Source organism: Artemia sp. Qi Xiang Cuo, chromosome 6 (genome assembly GCF_049724085.1).
Source record: "Artemia sp. Qi Xiang Cuo chromosome 6, ASM4972408v1, whole genome shotgun sequence".
In the NCBI taxonomy this organism is placed as follows: domain Eukaryota; kingdom Metazoa; phylum Arthropoda; class Branchiopoda; order Anostraca; family Artemiidae; genus Artemia; species Artemia sp. Qi Xiang Cuo.
In genome coordinates this window covers 66,368,710-66,389,197 of record NC_142799.1, presented here as the reverse complement: position 1 = coordinate 66,389,197, position 20,488 = coordinate 66,368,710, and the positions used below count along the sequence as shown (strand labels likewise).

General features: G+C 35.0%; 1 protein-coding gene across 2 annotated transcripts in view; it reads right to left on the bottom strand.

Annotated features, from left to right (window-relative positions):
• Positions 1-20,488, bottom strand: part of LOC148951524 (uncharacterized) — a 296,748-nt gene that overhangs the window by 34,902 nt on the left and 241,358 nt on the right. For both annotated transcript variants that reach the window (XM_089090920.1, XM_089090919.1), the window contains exons 24-27: positions 18,986-19,085; positions 9,031-9,216; positions 7,614-7,909; positions 1,875-1,953 (exon numbers count right to left, since the gene is read on the bottom strand). In XM_089090920.1, coding sequence (XP_088947046.1) covers positions 1,875-1,953; positions 7,614-7,909; positions 9,031-9,216; positions 18,986-19,085 — 661 coding nt within the window. The remainder of the gene's footprint in view (positions 1-1,874; positions 1,954-7,613; positions 7,910-9,030; positions 9,217-18,985; positions 19,086-20,488) is intronic.

The window sequence follows — 20,488 nt, the reverse complement described above, 5'->3', positions numbered from 1 at the left end:
AATTACTAATTATAATAATTTCATAATATCTTGTGTTATACAGTAAGACATATCATTATATTAATATACAAAAGACAGGGAGCACCTCACAAAAATTATGTCAAAATACCATCCCATGGAATGAAAATACGGTCTAAACCACATGATCGCTCAGGCTTTTAACCCCACTCTCCCTAAGAAAATTATCATCTCCCCCCCCCTCCCAAAAAAAAACATTGAGCCCGAGTACAACTAGGAACAAAAAAAAAAAAAACTTGAAAGCGAAATATGAGGAAACTACTTTTTTCTCTCAAACTGAAAACAATATACATGAGCTATAGTAAGAACAAACATCAAACACTTCGTGGTAACGAACAGTAAGTAAGGACCGACCCGGCTTAATAATAACCGAAACTCTAAAAAACAGAATTTTGATAACAATAGATATGTGAAAAGAATTGGCTTATTATGCTGGTTTTAAATATACAAGCTTTATCAAGTTTAGTGTTACCCATAAAAGGCTACGAGCCTGAAAAATTTGCCTGATTTTTGAAAAAGGGAAAACACCCTCTAAAAGTCAAATAATCCCAGTAAAATACCACCATCAGATTGAGCGTATTTGAGAATATCAGAGAGCGTCTTGAAGGGCAAGTAGGCCGACTCCCACACCCCTTTTATTCCGAAATCGTCCGATCAAAAACTTGAGATTGCCATTTTTTTAGCATCGATGAAAGACCCAATAACTACGCCTTTGGATAAACATCCCCCCCACCCATGGGGAAAGGTCTTTAAGTTATAAAATGTACCTTTTGTTTACTGATAGTATTTGTTATCGAGAAGTATGCATACAATTTTCTGGTGGGAGGGGGCGGATTATCTGTTGAGTGAATTTGCCACGGGGAGAACTTTCCATGGGGAAGGAAATTTACAGGGGATGAACTTTTCAGAGAAAATTTTTCACGGGGGGAATTTGCCAGAATTCTTATACAAAATTCTTTTTATATCTTGCCGACTCAATGTCTATGTCTATGTCTCTTTGCCGACTCAATTTTACACGTGAAGATGTTAAGGGTAATTGTCCAGGGCAATTTTTTTACCAGGACTGAATTGTCAAGAGCAGTGATTCTCAAACTTATTTAGAAACTGTACTACCCCTTTTTACCCACAAAACATTTTAGGTAACCCTTCTTAGTCACCCGCAATAAGTAAATTGTAGTAGTAGTCTCATCTTGGATTTAGAAGTTTTTTTTTGTTGTTCGCTGGCCACGTACCCCCTGAAAATTTTGGCGTACCCCCAAGGAATACGCATACCACAGTCTGAGAACCACTGATCTAGAGGATATTTCAAAGAGAGGGAGGATTTTTTCGTGTTTAAAAGTACTGAAAAACTTGTACTGAAAAGAGCAACTGAAAAGAGCAAGGTGTTGAGGAGGGGGCGACACACCTCATATACGTAATAGCTTCTGTTCGTTTTAGGTTTTAATGTTGCTCTTTACTTTCAGTTGAAAAACTTGTTTTTCTTTTATTTAATAGTAATCAGAAGACTGATTCTGTTTGTCTTAAACGGTGCTTGTTCAAAGTATGCAGATCGTTTTATTTGGTGTTTTACGGACAATTTAGAAAGCCTATCAACCATCAACACTGCGAGCAACTGTTTCTTCATCAGAATTCAGGAAAAGAGGTTTTCCAGCAATCTCATTAATGCAAAGTATTACAAAGCATTAATTTTTGTTGACTCACTCACGTTGGTCTCTTGAATACTCACGTATTTATTGCAAAGCTGATTTTGCGCATACTAAACACAATACCTTTGCAAGAGCATTTTATTGATTATTATTTTTATTGCTTGTTAACAGAATAAGGGTAATGATATCCCTAATAATTATATAAATTACCTGGTACTCCGATATCTCCTTCATCTCCTCGAATACCCTTGTCGTTATCGCCAGATGACCCAATATTGCCTTTCATACCCTAAATAAGTTTTTGTATTAAAAGACATAAGTTAAATAAACCTCAGATAATCTAAGTAAATGTGTATTTCCATTTTTGTAAGGGGATATATGGGCAAAGCAAAAAATTTTAGTTATTGCTAATGGATATTTTTGGGTAAGTGGTTTAAGTTCAAATCCAATGTTAATGGCAAATTTAGATATCTGCCAAAGGTTAAGAAAATAATAGACAAAATATTTATAGCAGATAGTATTTTATATTCAGTGCATTTTGGAAATTATTATGTTTAAACCAAAAAACCAGAGTATCTCGGCTTTAAGCGTGAAAGTATTTATCTCTGGAAAAAAAGAAAAAATTACATTGAAGAGCAAAACAGCAACAACACTCCTCTGTTCCCAAAATGTATTTCATTCAAAATCCTTACCAAATTTTTCATCCAAAGAAAAATTCTTACATCATGAGAAAACACTGGCTCCTGTAAATATTGACTTCGAAAATAAGCCCGAATAGTACAATGACACTTAAAAAGCAATTAAATTATGTGGTAAAAAGAGAGTTGAAGGGGTCAACTCAAGGGAGCTGAGAGAGTTGAAAAGTTCAAGAGAGTTGAAGAATCTCGAGGAAAATAATTTTTAGACTTTGAAACTTAAACTGATTCTTAAAAGCAATTAAGAATTTATCATTAATATCAGTTCAACGCCATTAGCTCCAGGAAAACAATATTTTTGACTTTGATGCTTAAAAAGAACTTCAAGTTTTACGTGAGAATTTGGTTGAAAAACAAAATCTCTGAGCAAGGAAGTGCTTTCTGACGAACATAATTCCCTGTACTACTTTTCCTGTTTATGTACAAATTATCTTATCTATTTAAACGAGCAATGATTATGAACATATTTTCTCGTGAAAATGGCTCCGTATTTTCTTTTGGCAAACTGGCAATTGGGGTTTTCCGGCAAAAAAAAAACAAAAAAAAAACAATCTATATAGGTCACGAGTTTCAGAAGATTTGTTAAAAGCCTTTATTTTGTAAAAGTAATTCATATGAGTGACATTATTTATGATCATATTTCAAGAGCACAAATACAGCATTTTCACCTCAAGAATGGCCGTATCGCTTTTAGCATGTATGACGCATGCAAATTTATTTTATATTTTTGTTTTATATATATATTTTTTTTTTTTTTTTTTTTTATTTGTTTATTTTTTTGCAAACTTTTTATTATATTTTTTTTATACATTACAGTAGCTTTCAGAACCAGTGAGAACTGTTTCAGATATATAGTGATACTACTGATGCTACAAATTTGTTGAATTTATAAACTACTTGATGCCATAGCCACACTCTAAGTTGAAAATTGATAAAACAATGTTATGCATGACTACACCACAAGCAACAAAATTTATATATATATATATATATATATATATATATATATATATATATATATATATATATATATATATATATATATATATATATATATATATATATATATATATATATATATATATATATATATATATATATATATATATATATATATATATATATATATATATATATATATATATATATATATATATATATATATATATATATATATATATATATATAAATTTTGTTGCTTGTGGTGTAGTCATGCATAACATTGTTTTATCAATTGACGTTAAAACTTAAAACGAACAGAAATTATTCCGTATATGAAAGGGGCTGCCCCCTCCTCAACGCCTCGCTCTTTACGCTAAAGTTTGACTTTCTCACAACCCTATTTTTTTTAAACAATAAAAAACTTTTGCGTAAAGAGCGAGGCGTTGAGGAGGGGGCAGCCCCTTTCATATACGGAATAGTTTCTGTTCGTTTTAAATTTTAACGTCGTTCCTTACTTTCAGTTAAAAAAAAATTGTTTTTTTTATTTAATAGCGTAGTAAAATCAAATGAATTGACTCTTTTAGCTCAAACCATAGCCAAAGAGTCTGTCACCTGTAGTATATCACCAGACCTCCTCAGGACCAGAACATAATTCGCGCTTCACTGAAAACAAAATACATGTTAAATGTTTTTACTTTTTTTTACTTTCATGAATACATTTGTTTTAAACATAAAGGAATAAATATCAGTCTATGTAAATTAAACTGACAATCCACGTTAAATTTTTTTTTTCAGCAAAATGCAAATTATGTTCTGTCCTTGAGAAGGCAGGGGGGTTATCAGCCCAAGTAATGTTAATTTGGCTAGTTTTGAGTTAGACTTAACTATTTATTATAATTTTTGTTTGTTTTGAGTTTCTTTTCTTTATTGATAGCTATCGTGGTAGTTTTACGCTTGGAAGAATAATTGAGTTTATTTCTGCTACTTTTTGGCTTAATGGATCTCTTTAATTTTGTTTTGAAAAATTTGTTTTGTTAAAAAAAATTTGTAATTATTTTCAAATAAGACTTCAGAGATGCTTTTAGAGCTCTCCAAGGTACCACGAAGGAGAAAAAATCAGTTTAGAAGAATAAATCTTTGGAGGGGGAGGGGAATTATTGGTGCATCATAAAGATAATGGTCTAGCAATTTGTAATGGAAGGCATGGTTCGGACAAAGGTAGAGGTGAGCCTACTTATTTCTTAAGTCTAAACCCTGGTGTCATTGACTAGCTATGCAAGATGGAGTGTTTGCTGCCTGTGTCATAGCTTTTGAGGTCCTATATGTAACGAGTTCAGATTATTCTATGGTAAAATTTTCACTCCAGCTTTCCAGGACATCTAATATTGCTTCTCTCCCTTATTTTAGAATTACATTTCCAGCTGTAGCAAGAAGATGCTTAAGACAAGATTTTGATTAATGAATGACCGAGCATGCTGAAAGATGGGTTTCGCTCATAAAAGACTCTAGATCAAGCAGATCATGGTAACGAACTGTAAGGAGCGACTCGGCTCAATAGTAAACGGAACTTTTAAAAACGCAATTTTGATATCAATAGGTACATCAAAAGAATCAGCTTATTATGCTGATTCCAAATAAATAAGATAGCCTATATCAAGTTTAGTGTTAGCCATCAAAAGTTACAAGCCTGAGAAAATGTGGCTGATCTTTGAAATAGGGCGGAAACACCCCCTAAATTTCAAGGAATGAAAATCACACCACCAGATTCAGCGTACCCAAAAACCCTACTGTGGAGGTTTCAAGCTCCTATATAAAAAAATGTGAAATTTTACTATTTTTGCCGGAAGACAGATCACGGATGCGTGTTTATTTTTTTATTTTATTTACACAGGGGTGATCGTATTGATAGATGGTCCTAGAAGAAAAAAATATTATACTTTACGATGGATAAAGTTTTTACGGAGAAGTTCCCCGTGAGGGGGGGGGAGGGGGTATATTTCATGGAGGCTGAGCCAGATTTACCTACATTATTTGAAAAAAAAACAGAAATTAAATACAAAAAATTTGTTTTTAAACTGAAAGTAAGTAGCAACATTAAAACTCATAACGAAAAGAAATTACTCCGTATATGAAGGGTGTCCCCCCTTCAATACCTCGCTCTTTACGCTAAAGCTTGACTGTTTATCCCAATCTTTTAAGAACGGCTACTGAAACACAGGGGCTGTTTAATTAGAATAGGAAGATTTTTTTTAAATGCTAAAAGCTTTAGCGTAAAGAGCAAGGTATTGAAGAGGGGGAAACTGTTCATATCAAACGGAATAATTTTTGTTCGTTTTGATTTTCAATGTTGCTCCTTTCTTTGAGTTAAAAAAACGTGTTTCTTATCTAATAAATTAAAGATTTTATAGATTTTATATTAAAATAAATTAAAGATTTTATATTAAGTGAATTCTCTTTGGACACTTGAAAAATTATGGTATTTTTGTCATAACTCCTCCAAGAAGAGCAGGTCTTGAAAAATTTGCCAACAAAAATGGAGTCTTTGACAATGAGTATAAGCTTAGTAAGGTGGGCCTGTTTTCTTTATCAGATAAGGTATAAAATTCCGTTGACCACCAAAAGCCCTATCAACATTTTGATTACCAAGAAAAGAGGAAAAGGGGTTAGTAAAGAGGAATAAGGCATTATATAGAATTGAACAACAAGACAATCATTTTCATGCTTATGATTTACCTCCAGCTACGCACGGCACTCCCAGCCGAAGGCATCGAATCAGGAGATCGGTACCTGCACAACGCAGACCATTGGTCAGTATGCGAAAAAGTTTTTTATGTTTTTTTTTTCATAGATTGACTAGTAAGAAAACATTTTGATATGATGGAATTTTTTTTATGAAAAAGTATTTACGGGCACCACATGAACAGTCATAGACGACTCTGTATGTTCATTCTAGGGCCAATAGTTGAAAGCCGGGTGAATCATAGTGCTATATGATTAAACAGTTATAAGCCTGGTTGGACACCCATCTTCCCAAAAGTGCATAGTAAGAAGAATTATGTAATGTTCAGTCAGTTTTTACAGTGCCAACAATTAGAAAATTATTCGAAAAAGTTTTTAATCTTAGGCTAGGGTACTAGCTCGATAAGGAAATGATTAGCAGTGAAACACAAGAAGGATGCTGAAAAGGGTATTCAACGAAGGGGGTCTCCGTGAAGTCATGCTGCTGGTCCTCATTTAAAAATATTCCAGAGGAAAAGAGAAGCATTATGTTGCCTTTCCAGACATTCAAACGGTATTTGATTGTATTTGACAAGCCCATTTTACTTTGTTTCCTTGTTAAGATAGACATACCCAGACATTTTATTATTTAACTATTAAATGAGCCATACAAGTGAATAAGTTTTGGCTATAGATAACACGTTTACCTGACAACCCCCTTGCAAAGACTGATTGCACAAAGATATTTGGGCTTACAAAAAAGGAAGCTCACAACACTATTGGATAGATTGACACTCTCTTTTTTTATAGATTGAGAGTCGGGTTGTCTATATAATTGTGAAAACTTCCTCAATATGTTTGTATTACCTCGCTGACCAAAAGATTCAGGTTTGGCTAACTGGTATAAATAAACCTAGTAGCTGTATGAAAACTAAACCATCCGTGGAAGGTCTTTAAATGTTGGTTTCAATCATGTGTTAAGTACATTCCTCTGCACAAGTGATCCTGGAAGTTTGAGAGTGGAAGCGATACTGGAAGTTTTTGGGGATTACTTGGGAGGTAGGTTTGCTTGCTTCCTCTGTGGGGATTTTGGGGATTGGCCGGACCATTTTTCGAGAAGGCAGCAAAGATTAATGAATTTAAGGGATAATTTGTTTTGGGAGTTTACTGCTGCTCCCTGGTATTTTGGTATCTACTTCGAGCGACCTAGTTATTGGGGTAGGGTGCTTTATGGAGAAGAGCGTTCAAGCCTGGAAGAAAGTGACTTAAATATGTCAAGTGTTATTCCTCTTTTCTGTTTTTCGGGTTTGTTTTGTGTATATGGCCGTAGGCTTTCAAATACACGTATCTATGCAGGTACACTAGACTTAAGATAAATTGCTTAAAATTCTCAAAATTGTATTGTCAATGCGTGTCAATGCTCCATGTATAAAAAATAATCTGTTGACACTGCAGCAGAGAACTCCATTCTAAATGTTCAGAGAAAATCATTTCAAATTCCCTGAATCAAAAGAAAAGTAAATATTGAAGTGAATGAGGATAATAAAAAATAATAAGAAAATCTTTCCCTTCTGTAAATAATTTTGATACATACTTTGCTGCCAGGTAAACCTATGCTTCCAGCTGGTCCAATTAATCCTTTTAAACCTCTTTGGCCCTTATTTCCATGCACTCCTTGCCGACCTTTGAGTCCAATATCACCTCCTTCACCTTTATCTCCCTTGTATCCTTTTGAAGAATAGCCTTCTTCACCTTTTATCCCTGAAAAACCTTGAGGTCCTCTAAATCCAGTGTCTCCCAGAGATCCCTTTCTGCCAAGATTGCCTCGGTTACCTGGATAACCTTGTCTTCCGGGTGGACCTTTAGGCCCAATCTGATTGTTTTTACCACCTGAAAAATATACGAGATCCGTATGTACATTCTTTAATTAATGGAGGAAAAAAAGAAATACCATTACTTGATTTTTTCTCGTTACAGAAGTGATAATTTATGAGATCTTCGATAAGATTGGCTTGCATTTCCAAAAATAAAAGCTGAAAACCATTATACGAATAAAAGAAAGCCCAGAAGTAATAAACTTCTTCCTATACTACACATTATATACTACATAGAGCATTCTAAAGAAAGGCTTTCCAAAAAAAAAATGTTCTTTAAGAAGAGTAAAGAGAGGTATCAAAACCAAAAGCAAACACAAATAAAGTCATAAAATCAGTCAAACTGAAAACGAACATCAACTATTATGAATAATTCAGGAAACCTAAAATGAATAGAAACTAGAAGGAATAATTACATTGAGGTTGAAAATAAAGAACATATGCTAGACGTTAGGATTGCGTAACAAACCCAAAAATCTTTCAGCTTTGATTGTTTGTAAATTTGCGAGCAATAAAATGATATTCCTGGGAAAAATATTTGGGTTAGATTTCATGTTTTATGGCGAGGGACTGCCGCGTTTGCTTGTATGAATAGTTGGCAACGTCAATTGGGAGTCAGTATATGGATATAAAAGTTGTTTAAAGCAGAACCAGCGGTTTTCTTTAAGGAACGTTTGATTAATTATTTTTTTTACCCCCAAATTTTTTTGAGATATGCTATGTTAAATTGTTTGAAGGGTTGACAACTTCCTTGTGCAACCAATGCCGAAGAAGCAAAAAATAAAGTATTGCTAATGGATCACTTTTATTGTCGAAGTCAATAAAAGGAAGGTATAAAGGTGACTTAAAGAGCGTATCATCAAGTTCTTTTTTTTTAAATTCCATTGGCGCATACCATTTTCAATGATTTTAGAGGGTTGACAACCAATCTGGTGAAGAACTGAAACACACGTGTAGCTGTGCAACAATTTTGTCAGTGAAGTCAACCAAAGGGTGCTGCAACATTTAATGCTGCCCAATCTCAATATAACAAAGGACAATATAAATACAGCCATGCAACTATTATTAACGCATTCCTAGGTTAAGACCATTATACTGAAATTCTTGATTTCCCTAATAGACATAAAGTTCACTAACCTTTCTCTCCCTTTTGTCCAGCTGGTGAAATCCCGGCGGGGCCAGGAAGCCCTGGAATCCCAGGAGTACCGCAAGGTCCTGTTTCACCCGGTGGACCTTTTGGTCCCTCATCACATTGTCCGCGTACTCCATCATAACCCTTATCTCCAATGGCACCCTTTTCAGCAGGTCTATTGGCTGGGAACCCTAGAGCAAAAGACAATGAAACATAAACTTCATAGTAGCAGAGCAGGATTTATTTCAGATGCAATGCACCCTTTTATGTTGAGTGGCATGGCGGCTTGTCACACTGAAATTAACCCAATTCGAGTGGAAATTTCGACGAGTGGAAATTAACGACCCATGGGATTATTTCGTACTTCTTAGAAACGATAGCCACCACCTTCAATAGCATATAAATGGTTCGATCAGCCCAAAAAGTCCCTTCTAAGCTTGAATTTGTTGGTTTTATACCAAAATTCCTAGATGTTACATCATGGGCACTGATTTACTAAAATGTTTGGGGGGAGGGGTTGCAAAGATTTGTTTTCTTCTTGTTTAGTGAAGACACAAAACTGACTTTTTTCAAAATCTAATGAGTCAGGCATGTTCGGTATTCACCCAATCTTTTATTTAGTAAAATTACGAACAAATAATTTAATAAAATTTAATAAAGTTAATAAGATTTAATAAAATTATGTAATTAATAATTTTACGTAATTTAATTTACGTAATATTATAATATTACGTAAAATTTACGTAATAATATTACGTAAATTTACGTAATATTATGTAATAATATTGCGTAATTTATTACGTAATATTGCGTAATTTAATAAAATTACTAACAAATAAATCTGGAGGCTGGGCAATTGCCCTACTCCTCCTATTATTAACAGCCCTCAAAAATAGGCTCACCTGACCATTCGAAAATTTTAACAGAAAGTAAGACAAAATGTAAAATTAAAACATTTCAACCAACATTGAGCGGTACTGAAAGAAATTAAAAGCTGTTTAAAAGAAAATCGCCCGTTTATTTGATAAAAAATATCCCCCGCGAAAAAAACAGCATTAAAGTGTCCTTAGGCCTTGGCTCCTCTTCTACGTCCAGAGACACCCAGGGCGTCAATGAAGAGCCACCAATCGTCTCCAAGTTGTGCATCAATGTGAGTATCGTCCCACTCCGGGACTAGGCTTATGCAGGTGGTATATCTATCTCGTTTAACTGTCTTTTAATGGATTTTTTTGGCCTTTTTCATCGTCTTAGGCCCTCAGGTGAATTAACAGAGGACAAATACGATGCCCGCTTGTCAAAAAGAGAAACTAAGTTTTTCTTGTGAAATTTCAAGAGAAAAATTTAAACTTGAAACAAACAAAACTGTCGAATACGGTGCAAAATATCGACTGAAGTCCTTAACTTATATAATTCTCAATCTTAGTAAATGACTCATAAACTAACCTATTCTAACTGAACAAGAAAAAATATCATTTCACCATCCAAGTTGTAATCCACTGAGATGAGTTTAAGAATTAAATATCGGAAACGGACTTAATTTTCAAATAAATTTTTCAAGGAACAATTTTTTCTATGTGATATTAAAATCCCAAAAGATTACTAAGGTGCTATGTGCATCGAGTTTTTCAAAAAGGAGTACCTGCAGTATCTCGAGAACCCCTGGACACTTTCAGGGCACGTTGAGGGGAACGTTGAAAATTAGGAAGAGAGCAACTTCTTCCCCTCCCTTTCACGCCCTCTTTAGCTCCTAAAGGTAAAGGATGCGGCACTAGACCCTTAAGATCCAAACCGGCGGTGCTGATCTCCGTTTCGTGGCCCTTCAGCCAGGAAGTGCAATGGGGGGCTGGGGCCCCTTTAGCTCCTACCTCCCAAAAGACTTTTTACCAAAATTTTGGAATTTTCTTCTTGTTCAAAATAGTCAAAAAGTCAAATAACTGCACTTCCAGGGATTGAACCCGATTCTGGCAAGCAAAAATTCTAGCAATAATTAATTTGAGATTGTCATGATTCCCTAAGTGGAGGAATTCCAAAAAAAGATTATTTGTCATGGAAGTGCCAAAATTTGCGATTACTTAACAATATATATTCTTTTCATTTTTTAATATCTGGTGGACTGGTAGACTTTTTTTTATGCCTCATGACATTGCGTTTTTACTGCCATAACATGATGGCCTGGCCATCGAAAATTTCGTTTTTCTTGCCTTTTTTATTTTACGGATATCATTTCTACTTAATTGGATCAGTTGTCTACTGTATGTACAAATTTCTTTTTCATTGCTGGCTATTTCTATTAACTTGTATCATAGCTTAGTAACGTCATTGCTTATTTAATTCACTTATCATTTTTAACTTACTTGTATAGCTTATATTAGTATCGTTGCTTATTCCGTACACAAATTGTTTATTTATCGTTAAGTGATCCATAGCGAAAAATTGATAAGGCCAACGCATAGGTAAACGCGTCTCGTATTTTTTTTTTCTTGTTTTAACGCCTCTTTGAGCTTGGGTAATTTGGCTTTTTTAGGAAAAAAATGAATGCTTTTTTCCTTTAAAGAGCAAAACGGTAAACTTGTGTACATCTAAACGCCCTTTTGTGATTCAATCTCGCTTTCCAAGGCTATTAATTAAAAAAAATTCTACACAATAACTTTTTAAAACAAAAAGTAAAGAACTCCATTAAATTAAAAATGTACAATAATAGAACCACATAATCTACCAAGCATACAACTACCATAAATCAGTATCAATAAATAAATGAAACTCAAAACGAACAGAAATTCATATAAATAACAGAAACAAACTCAAAACAAGCAGAAATTAATATGAGTAGTGTTCAAAACCCCTATGCTTTCTAAAAGCAAGAATACAATTTATACTTTACTGAAAAAAAATTCAAATGAATGTGCATTGTCAGTTTAATATACATATGCTGATATTTATTCCTTAAAATCTTAATTAATTGTTTGATTTCTTAAAGTTATAAAAGTGAAAACATTCAAAAGAATAAATACGAAAACCTTAAATAGTCCCTGGGCATAACTTACAATTCTTGTTCCTAATCTCTGGGTTTTTTTCCAATCCCAAAAGCCTTGTTATATGATATTTAGACTATTTTGAATAAAATGGCTATCTCAAAATTTCTATTAGATGCATTTCAGGACAAAACAACGTGTGTGTATGTGGGGGGGGGGGGGGTGGCCGTCCTCCAATCACTTTGACTCTTACAAAGAGCGCTAAAACATATGATTTCCAATCCAATGAGTCCCCTTCGAAGTTTATATGACCTCACTTTCTATAAAAACTTATATGCCCCCAGAGCATAGCTTACAACCCTTACCCTGAGGGCTTGGGGGATTTGTTATCCTCAAAGACATAATTTCCAGGCCTTTCAAATACGTGGAACAAAATGGCTATCTCAAGATTTTGATTGGAGGTATTTGGAGAAATGATGGGCGAGGGGGATGGGAGGGGCATTTGCCCTCTGATCACTTTTGACTATTAAAGAAAGACACTGGTCCTCTCAATTTCCAATCAAATGAGGCCTTTTATAAGCTTCAACAACAACTTTCTATAAGAACCTAATATACCCCATGGGCATAATTTATGACCCTTGTCCTGAGGGCTATGGGTGTCATCCTCAAAGACATAATTTCCCGACCTTTCAATTACGTTCAACAAAATGGCCGTATCAAAATGTTGATCGGAAACGTTTGGGGAAATGATGGGCGTGGGGGGATGGGTGGGTGGGTGATTCTCCTTCCGATTACTTTCGACTATTAAAAAGGGCAACAGTCCTCTCAATTACAAATCGAATGAGCCCTTTTTGAAGTTTTTACGGCAACACGTTCTGTAAAAACCTTATATGACGCCAGGGCATAACTTACAACCTTAGCACTGAGGGAACGGGGGTGTCATACTCAAAGAAATATTTTTTGGACCCTTCAACTACGTTCAACAAAATGGCTATATCAAGATGCTGATCGAAAGTGTTTGGCGAAATGATGGACGTGGGGGGCCTTCTCCCCCTCCGGAGCTGCTCTTCGATCACTTTAACTCTCAATAAGGGTCAAGTGATCCTCTCAATTCTTAATTGAATGAGCCCTTTTTGAAGTTTTTACGACATCACTTTCTATAAAAAAACCTTATATAACCCCAGGGCATAACTTAAAACCTTTGCCCTGGGGGCTGTGGGGGTTGGTCACCCTCAAAGACATAATTTCCGAATCTTTCAACTACGTTGAACAGCATCGCTATCTCAAAATTTTGATTGAATGTGTTTGGGAAAATGGTGGGCGTGAGAGGGGGTTAGTCGCCCTCCAATTGCTTTCGACTATTAAAAAGGGAACTAGACCCGAGGACTTAGGGGGGGGGGTTCATCCTCAAACACTTAATTTCCAGGACTTTCAACTATGTTGAACAAAATGGCAATCTCAAAATTTTGATTGGATGTGTTTAAAAAATGGTACTAGCCCTTTCAATTTCCAATCGAATGAGCCGTTTTTGAAGTTTCTACGACAAGCTTTCTATAAAAAACGTATATGCCTCCAGGGCATAACTTACAACCCTTGCCTTGAGGGTTGTGGGGTCGTCATCCTCAAAGACCTAATTTCCAGAACTTTCAACTACGTTGAACAAAATGGCTATCTCAAAATTTTGATTGGATGTGTTTGGGGAAAAGGTGGGTGTGAGAGGGGGGTTAGTTTCCCTCCAAGCACTTTTGACTATTAAAAAGGGCACTAACCCTTTGAATTTCCAATTGAATGAGTCCTTTTTGAAGTTTCTACGACAAAGCTTTCTATAAAAACCTTATATACCCCCAGGTTATGACTTACAATCCTTGCGCTGAGGGCTGTGGGGGGAGTGTTTTCCTCAAAGAAATAATTTCCAAACCATTCAATTACGTTGATAAAATGCATATCTAAAAATTTTGATTGGGTGTGTTTGGGGAAATGGTGGGCGTGAGAGGGGGGTTAGTTGCCCTCCGATCACTTTCGACTATTAAAAACGGCACTATCCCTGAAGGCTTAGGGGGGCATCCTCAAAGACCTAATTTCCAGGACTTGTAACTACGTTGAACAAAATGGCTATCTCAAAATTTTAATTGGATGTGTTTGGGGAAATGATAGGCGCGAGAGGGTGTTAGCTGCCCTCCAATCACTTTTGACTATAAAAAAGAACACTAGCCCTTTCAATCTCCATTCGAATGAACCCTTTTTGAAGTTTCTATTACAACGCTTTTTATAAAAATCTCCATATGCCCCCAGGGAATAACTTACAACCCTTGGCCTGAGGGGTGGGGGGGTGTCATCCTCAACGACCTAATTTCCAGAACTTTCAACTACGTTGAACGAAATGGCTATCTCAAAAGTTTGATTGCATTTGTTTGGGGAAATGGTGGGCGTGAGAGAAGGGTTAGTTGCCATCAAATCCCTTTCGACCATCTAAAAGGGCACTAGCCCTTTCAATTTGCAATCAAATGAGCCCTTTTTGAAGCTTCTACGACAACATTTTCTATAAAAACTTTATATACCCCCAGGGTGTAACTTACAGCCCTTGCCCTGAGGACTGTGGGGGGAGTGTCATCCTCAAAGACACAATTTCCGTACCTTTCAACTAAGTTTAAAAAAATGTACATCTCAAAATTTTGATTGGATGTTTCTGGGAAAATGGTGGACGTGGGAGGGGGGTTAGTTGCCCTCCAATCACTTACGACTAATAAAAAAGGCACTAGCCCTTTCAATTCCTAATCGAATGTGTCCTTTTTGAAGTTTCTAAGACAACTTCTTTGATACGAAGTGCCCTGGTCTAAAAGAAAAAAAAAGAAAAGAATATACTGTGCCAACATCGCTCTTTATTTACGCAGCGCTATTGCGCTGCCTATTACACAATATAAATTCTTGTCCTTTTATTCTCTATTAATTAAAAAAAAATACACAAAATATATTTTTTAAAGAATATTAAAGAACTCCATTAATTCAAAAAATGAGCAAAAATAAAATCAAATAATCTACCAAACGTAAAACTACCCCAAATCAGAATCGATAAATAAATAAAACCCGAAAGGGACAGAAATTACAATAAATAACCTAGTCAAACTCTAAACGAGCTGAAATTAATATGAGTAAGGCTTAAAACCCTTATGCCTTCCCAAGGCCAGAACATAAATTGCACTTTACTGAAAAAAATAAAAGAGAATAAGCATTGTCAGTGCTGATATCTATTCTTTAAAATGTTAATAATATTTGATTTATTACAGTTATAAAAGTAAAAACATTAACACATTTTTTTCAGTAAAGTGCGAATCCCTATTCATGTTTTTTCTGATATTTATTCCTTAAAATGTTAATAATATTTCATTTATTAAAGTTATAAAAGGAAAAAACATTAACAATTTTTTTTTCGGTAAACTGCGAATCCCTAATCATGCTAATTTTTGATTGTTTTGAGTTTGACTCTTCAATTTCACTAATGTTTTCTTATGACCTATTTTATCCACAGTAAAATCCACTATTTTATCCACATACTTTTTATTTTATTTTTTTTTTTTTACTTTTTGCTAAATGTGATGAAATCTACCTTAAAGATACAACCTGAGTGATGCAGCCTTTAACAAAATTACATGAAGCTATGTAAACCCAAATCCAAATTTAAGAAGGAATCAATTCTTTAATTTTACCTAAGATTGAATGTATTCTAAACACATAAGATATTATCAAAAACAAAAAAAAAATAGTGAATTGATAGAAGACAAATAGGATGCACGCTTGTCACAAGGAGAAAAATAAGATTTTTGATGAAATTTAAAAAGAATGAAACAAACAAAATTGTCAAATTTGGTGCAAATATCAACTTCAGTCCTTCACCTACTCACTCGTATTAAATAACTCATAAACTAAGCTATTCAAACTGAACAAGAAAAATATCATTTGAACATCCAAGCTGCAATTCAATGTGATGAGTTTAAGAATAAATATCGGAAAAAGGAGTTATATTTCAAATTGGTTTTACAAGAAGCAATTTTTTCTATGTGATACTAAAATCCCAAAACAGTACTAATATACTATGTGCATCAAGTTTTCAAAAAGGAGTATATACAGTATCTCGAGAACCCCTTTGGGTATTAAGTTTAAGTTTTCAGGGGAAGTTGAGGGGACGTTAAAAAATGGTCAGAGGGGAGCCTATTCCCCTCCCTTCCATAATTTCGTTAGCTCCAACCTCCCAAAGACTCCTGATAAAAAAAATTTGTAATTATCATTTCCAAATTTTGATTATAAGCAATTTTTTCTGTGTGATACTAAAATCTCCAAGCATTAATAAGGTGCTATGTGCATCGAGTTTTTCAAAAAGGAGTAACTGCAGTATCTTGAGAACCCCTGAGGTTATTAAGTTTAAACTTTCAGGGTACGTTGAGGGGGACGTTAAAAAAGGGCAGAAAGGAATCTGCTCCCCTTCTTTTCATGCCTTCTTTAGCTCCTACCTCCCCAAAAACCTCTGATCAAAATTTTGGAATTATCATCTTGTTCAAAATAGTCGAAAACTCAAGTGGCTGTACTTCCAGGGTTGGAACCCGAGTCCAGCAAACGAAAATTCTAGCAATGCTTAATTTGAGACAGTCATGGTTGACTGCTGTGCACGTCTATAATTCTGGGGGAGAGGTATTATTGCTTCCCAAAGTGGGGGAGTTTGAAAAAAAGTTGTTTGTCATGGAAACACCAAAATTTCCGATTACTTAACAATATGTATATATTTTTTTAAATACCTGGTGGCCTGGCAGACTTTTCTTCATGCCTCATGATGTTGCATTTTTTATTGCCATAACCTGATGGCCTGGTGATATAATATTTTGTTGTTGTTACCTTTTTTTAATGCTACAGATAGCATTTATACTAAATTGGATCAGTTGTATACTGTATGTACCCCTTTCTTTTTCATTGTTGGCTATTTCTATTAACTTGTATCATACCTTAGTATCATAATTGTTTTTTTAATTCACTTATTAATTTTAGCTTACTTATTATTTTATTTAATTTAATTGTTATTTTTAAGTTATTTCTATCAACTTGTATCACAGCTTAGTAACTTAATTATTTATTCAATTTACTTATACTTTTTAACTTACTTATTATTTTATATAATTTAATACTTACGTATTAAATCAGGACTTAACAAGGTTTTGCTATATCCCCCTTCATATGGATCCTTTTGATGGACTTTGTCTCAAGGAGCAAAAAAGACAATGTGAGATCATGGAATCAAATGGTGTGGGGGGGGAATTCTCCTGGGCTTAGATTATGCTGATGATTTAAGCATCCCAGATGAAAGTGTAAGCAAAATGAATGAACTCTTATAGGTTTTGCGAGTTCAGGGTGCTAGAATAGGTTTAAAAATTAATGTTTAGAAGAGTAAGTCACTAAGGCGAGGAATAAGTGAATATAAAATGGTGACGTTGGGTAACGAATAGATTGATCGGGTCGACAGCCTCACATACCTTGGTAGTATTATTAGTAAGACGGTGGAAACAGTGAAAATGTTAAAAGTAGAATAGCAAAGGCTCAGGGTGTTTTATAACAGTTAAAACAAATTTAGAAGAATAGGAAGATAATTCTACAAACCAAAATGACAATATTGGAAGAAACAGTGATGACATTGGTCAAATATGGCTCTGAAGCCTGGGTGCTCCGAAAAGCGGATGAAAATTTACTAGATATTTCCCAGAGAAATTGCCTGCGGATTGTTCTTGGTACCCGGCAGACTGACCGTATTTCAAATAGTAGGCTGTACAAAAAGTGTGGTTCAATCCCGTTTTCTAGGGCTATAATGAGAGAAAGGTTGAGATGGTAGGGCTCGTTCTGCGGATGAAGAATGACAGATTGCCGAAGATGGTCCTTTTCAGCCAACTGTCTAGGGCTAAAGGAAAAGCTGGTCGTCTGCGGTTGGGTAGAAGGATGCCCTAAAGAAAGATTTAATGGAAATGAGAATTTCCTGGGAGGGTCTAGAGAGGAAGGCTTTGAATAGATTGGGATGGAGGAAGAGTGTGCGTAGCTGTGTTGGCCTCAGCCGGCTTGATGCTTTCGTGAATTTTCAGTAGTAGTAATAGTAGCAGTAAATATATTAAAGGGTTTGGCATTTTCTCTTCCACCAGACCTTTTCATTAAAGTTCGACCTTTTTTATTACATGAAAATACTGATGGTGACAACCACCTCTCGCAATCTCTTCTCTCAACAGACGTCTTTTTTAAAGCTTAACTTATTTTATTGTATAGAACAGGATACAGAGGCTGAGAACCTCCTTTCCCAATCTCCTCTCCCGTCACACCCTTTCTTTAAAGTTTATTTTTTTTCATTATATGGGACAGGTTGCTGAGGTCACCTTCTCCCAAGAGACGTCTTCTTTAAAGCTTAAATTTTTTGTTACATGGGACGGGGAACTGAAGGTGACCGCTTTCCTCCCACCAGAACTCTTTTTTCAAGTTTAACTTGTTTTATTAGATGGGACAGGGCACTTTGACGAATAGTTCCTCTCCCACCAGACCTCTTCTTTAAATTGTATCTTTTTCTTATTACATGTGACGGAAAGACCGTACCCAGAGGAGGGGGGGTTTAGGGGGTTTTGACCCCCCCCCCCCCCGAAATGTTTGTTTGACTTGTGAAAACGTAACAAAAATGGTTTTAAACAAATTTTGTTTGCGTTTTTTAAGTTTTTTTGTGTGTTTAATCCCTCCCCCCGAAATTTTTTTTTGAGTAAAACCCCCTCTGACAAAAAAAATCCTTGGTAGGGCCTTGTGTGACAGGGGTAATGACAGGGAATAGGATACTGAGGGCAACAGTCATGCTGAACACATCAAAATAAAAAATATGAGCATGCAATGATCCTCGTATTCATGTTGCACGTTGTCTATTTTTTAATATCCCAGTAACGTAGGCCCATAAGAACAGACTCTTGTGAAGCAAAGAACTTACCTTTTGGTCCCCTTGGCCCAGGCTCTCCTGATTCTCCACTTTGACCTGGAATACCATCTTCACCTTCCATTCCCCGAAATCCCTTTTCTCCGGTTCTTCCCTAAAACATATTAAAAGTTGTAACAAGTTTAGAATAACAGTAATCATACTACCCTAATACAAACCTAAGCTCACAATTATTACAGGTTGTTTGCGTTTTCAATAGGAATCTAACATGAAATCTTCCTCTCACACCCTAACAACATGTTTTAGGAAAAAGACTTTATAATATAGAAACAAGTTCATATAGGCTCCAGTAGGCTATAATATCTTATAGAAAAATAGGCCCAGTTCATGAGGCGTTGTTCATTATTATATAGGACTAGACCACCACTTTTATCTCCTTTATTAGTGGCCTATTAGTGGCCACCAGTTAAGATAAGACTTACATCAATTGAGATGGGGCTTCATTCAAAAACTGTAAATTTGAAAAACATGTCTCTCCTTAAAAGCTAAACCTCTGGCTATAACTAAAGGATTGAGAAGTAGTTATCTTCTCAGAGGAATTCTAACATATATATTATGTCAGTCTATGCTGAATATGTGCTTATGACCATATAATGACTATGCAAAAGTGTTTTCATTGTTGAAGTTACTCAACTCTAAATATAAGACCTTGGCTTTTTTTAAACTGTTAAAGGCCAAAATACACGGATCCTCTGGGCTTAGGTCATCTAGCAGATCCAGGGGGGTGGGGGACCTCGGGCCCCCAATATTTTCTCTGGTACCCTCTTTCCCTTTTTTCACTCTTTTTTAAGAATAAATTTGTATATTTGGTCAATTATTGGCACCTTTGTCACATCCCCCCCCAAAGATTTTGCTCATTAGCGCCCTTGGTACATTGGACCTCCCCCAAGATTTATATATATATTTTTTTTTTTACCCAAAGCTTTCAATCCGTTGATAGAAAAAGCTAAAGTTTTCCTGTTCATATTCTATAATTATACTCACATCTAACATTTATTTTTAATTTGCTTTGCTATAAAATTATGTTAAAAAGAAAAAAAAAGTTTCATAGGCTTCAGGTGAGATCCTCCCCCCCTACTCCCAGTAGCAATTTTCATTAGAAAACAACGGTAAAAAAAGTTGGTGTGGTTAAATAAATTTATTCTAATTCCACCTGTTTCTGAATTTGCAATTATTTTAATCTTGAGGACTGCCCTTATTTTCTACTATGAAAAAAATTGTATGGTAGAATACTGACAAGTTTCCTTTGAATAACAACCGGCTCTAAAACTATTTATGGAGCCTCGAACATTCTCTTTCCTTTTTCTTTCACCCGAACGTCCCGGAGCGTTCATTATGCAAACACTATTATAAAAATTTCGAGTATTACTGCTAACGAAGTCAACATAACTTGCTTCACTGTTCATCACAAGAAAAAAATAATTGATTTTAACTTAAGGAATTATTTGCTTTGTCTTCTAAAGCATTCTAGATATTGATATGAAAATTTTAAATTCT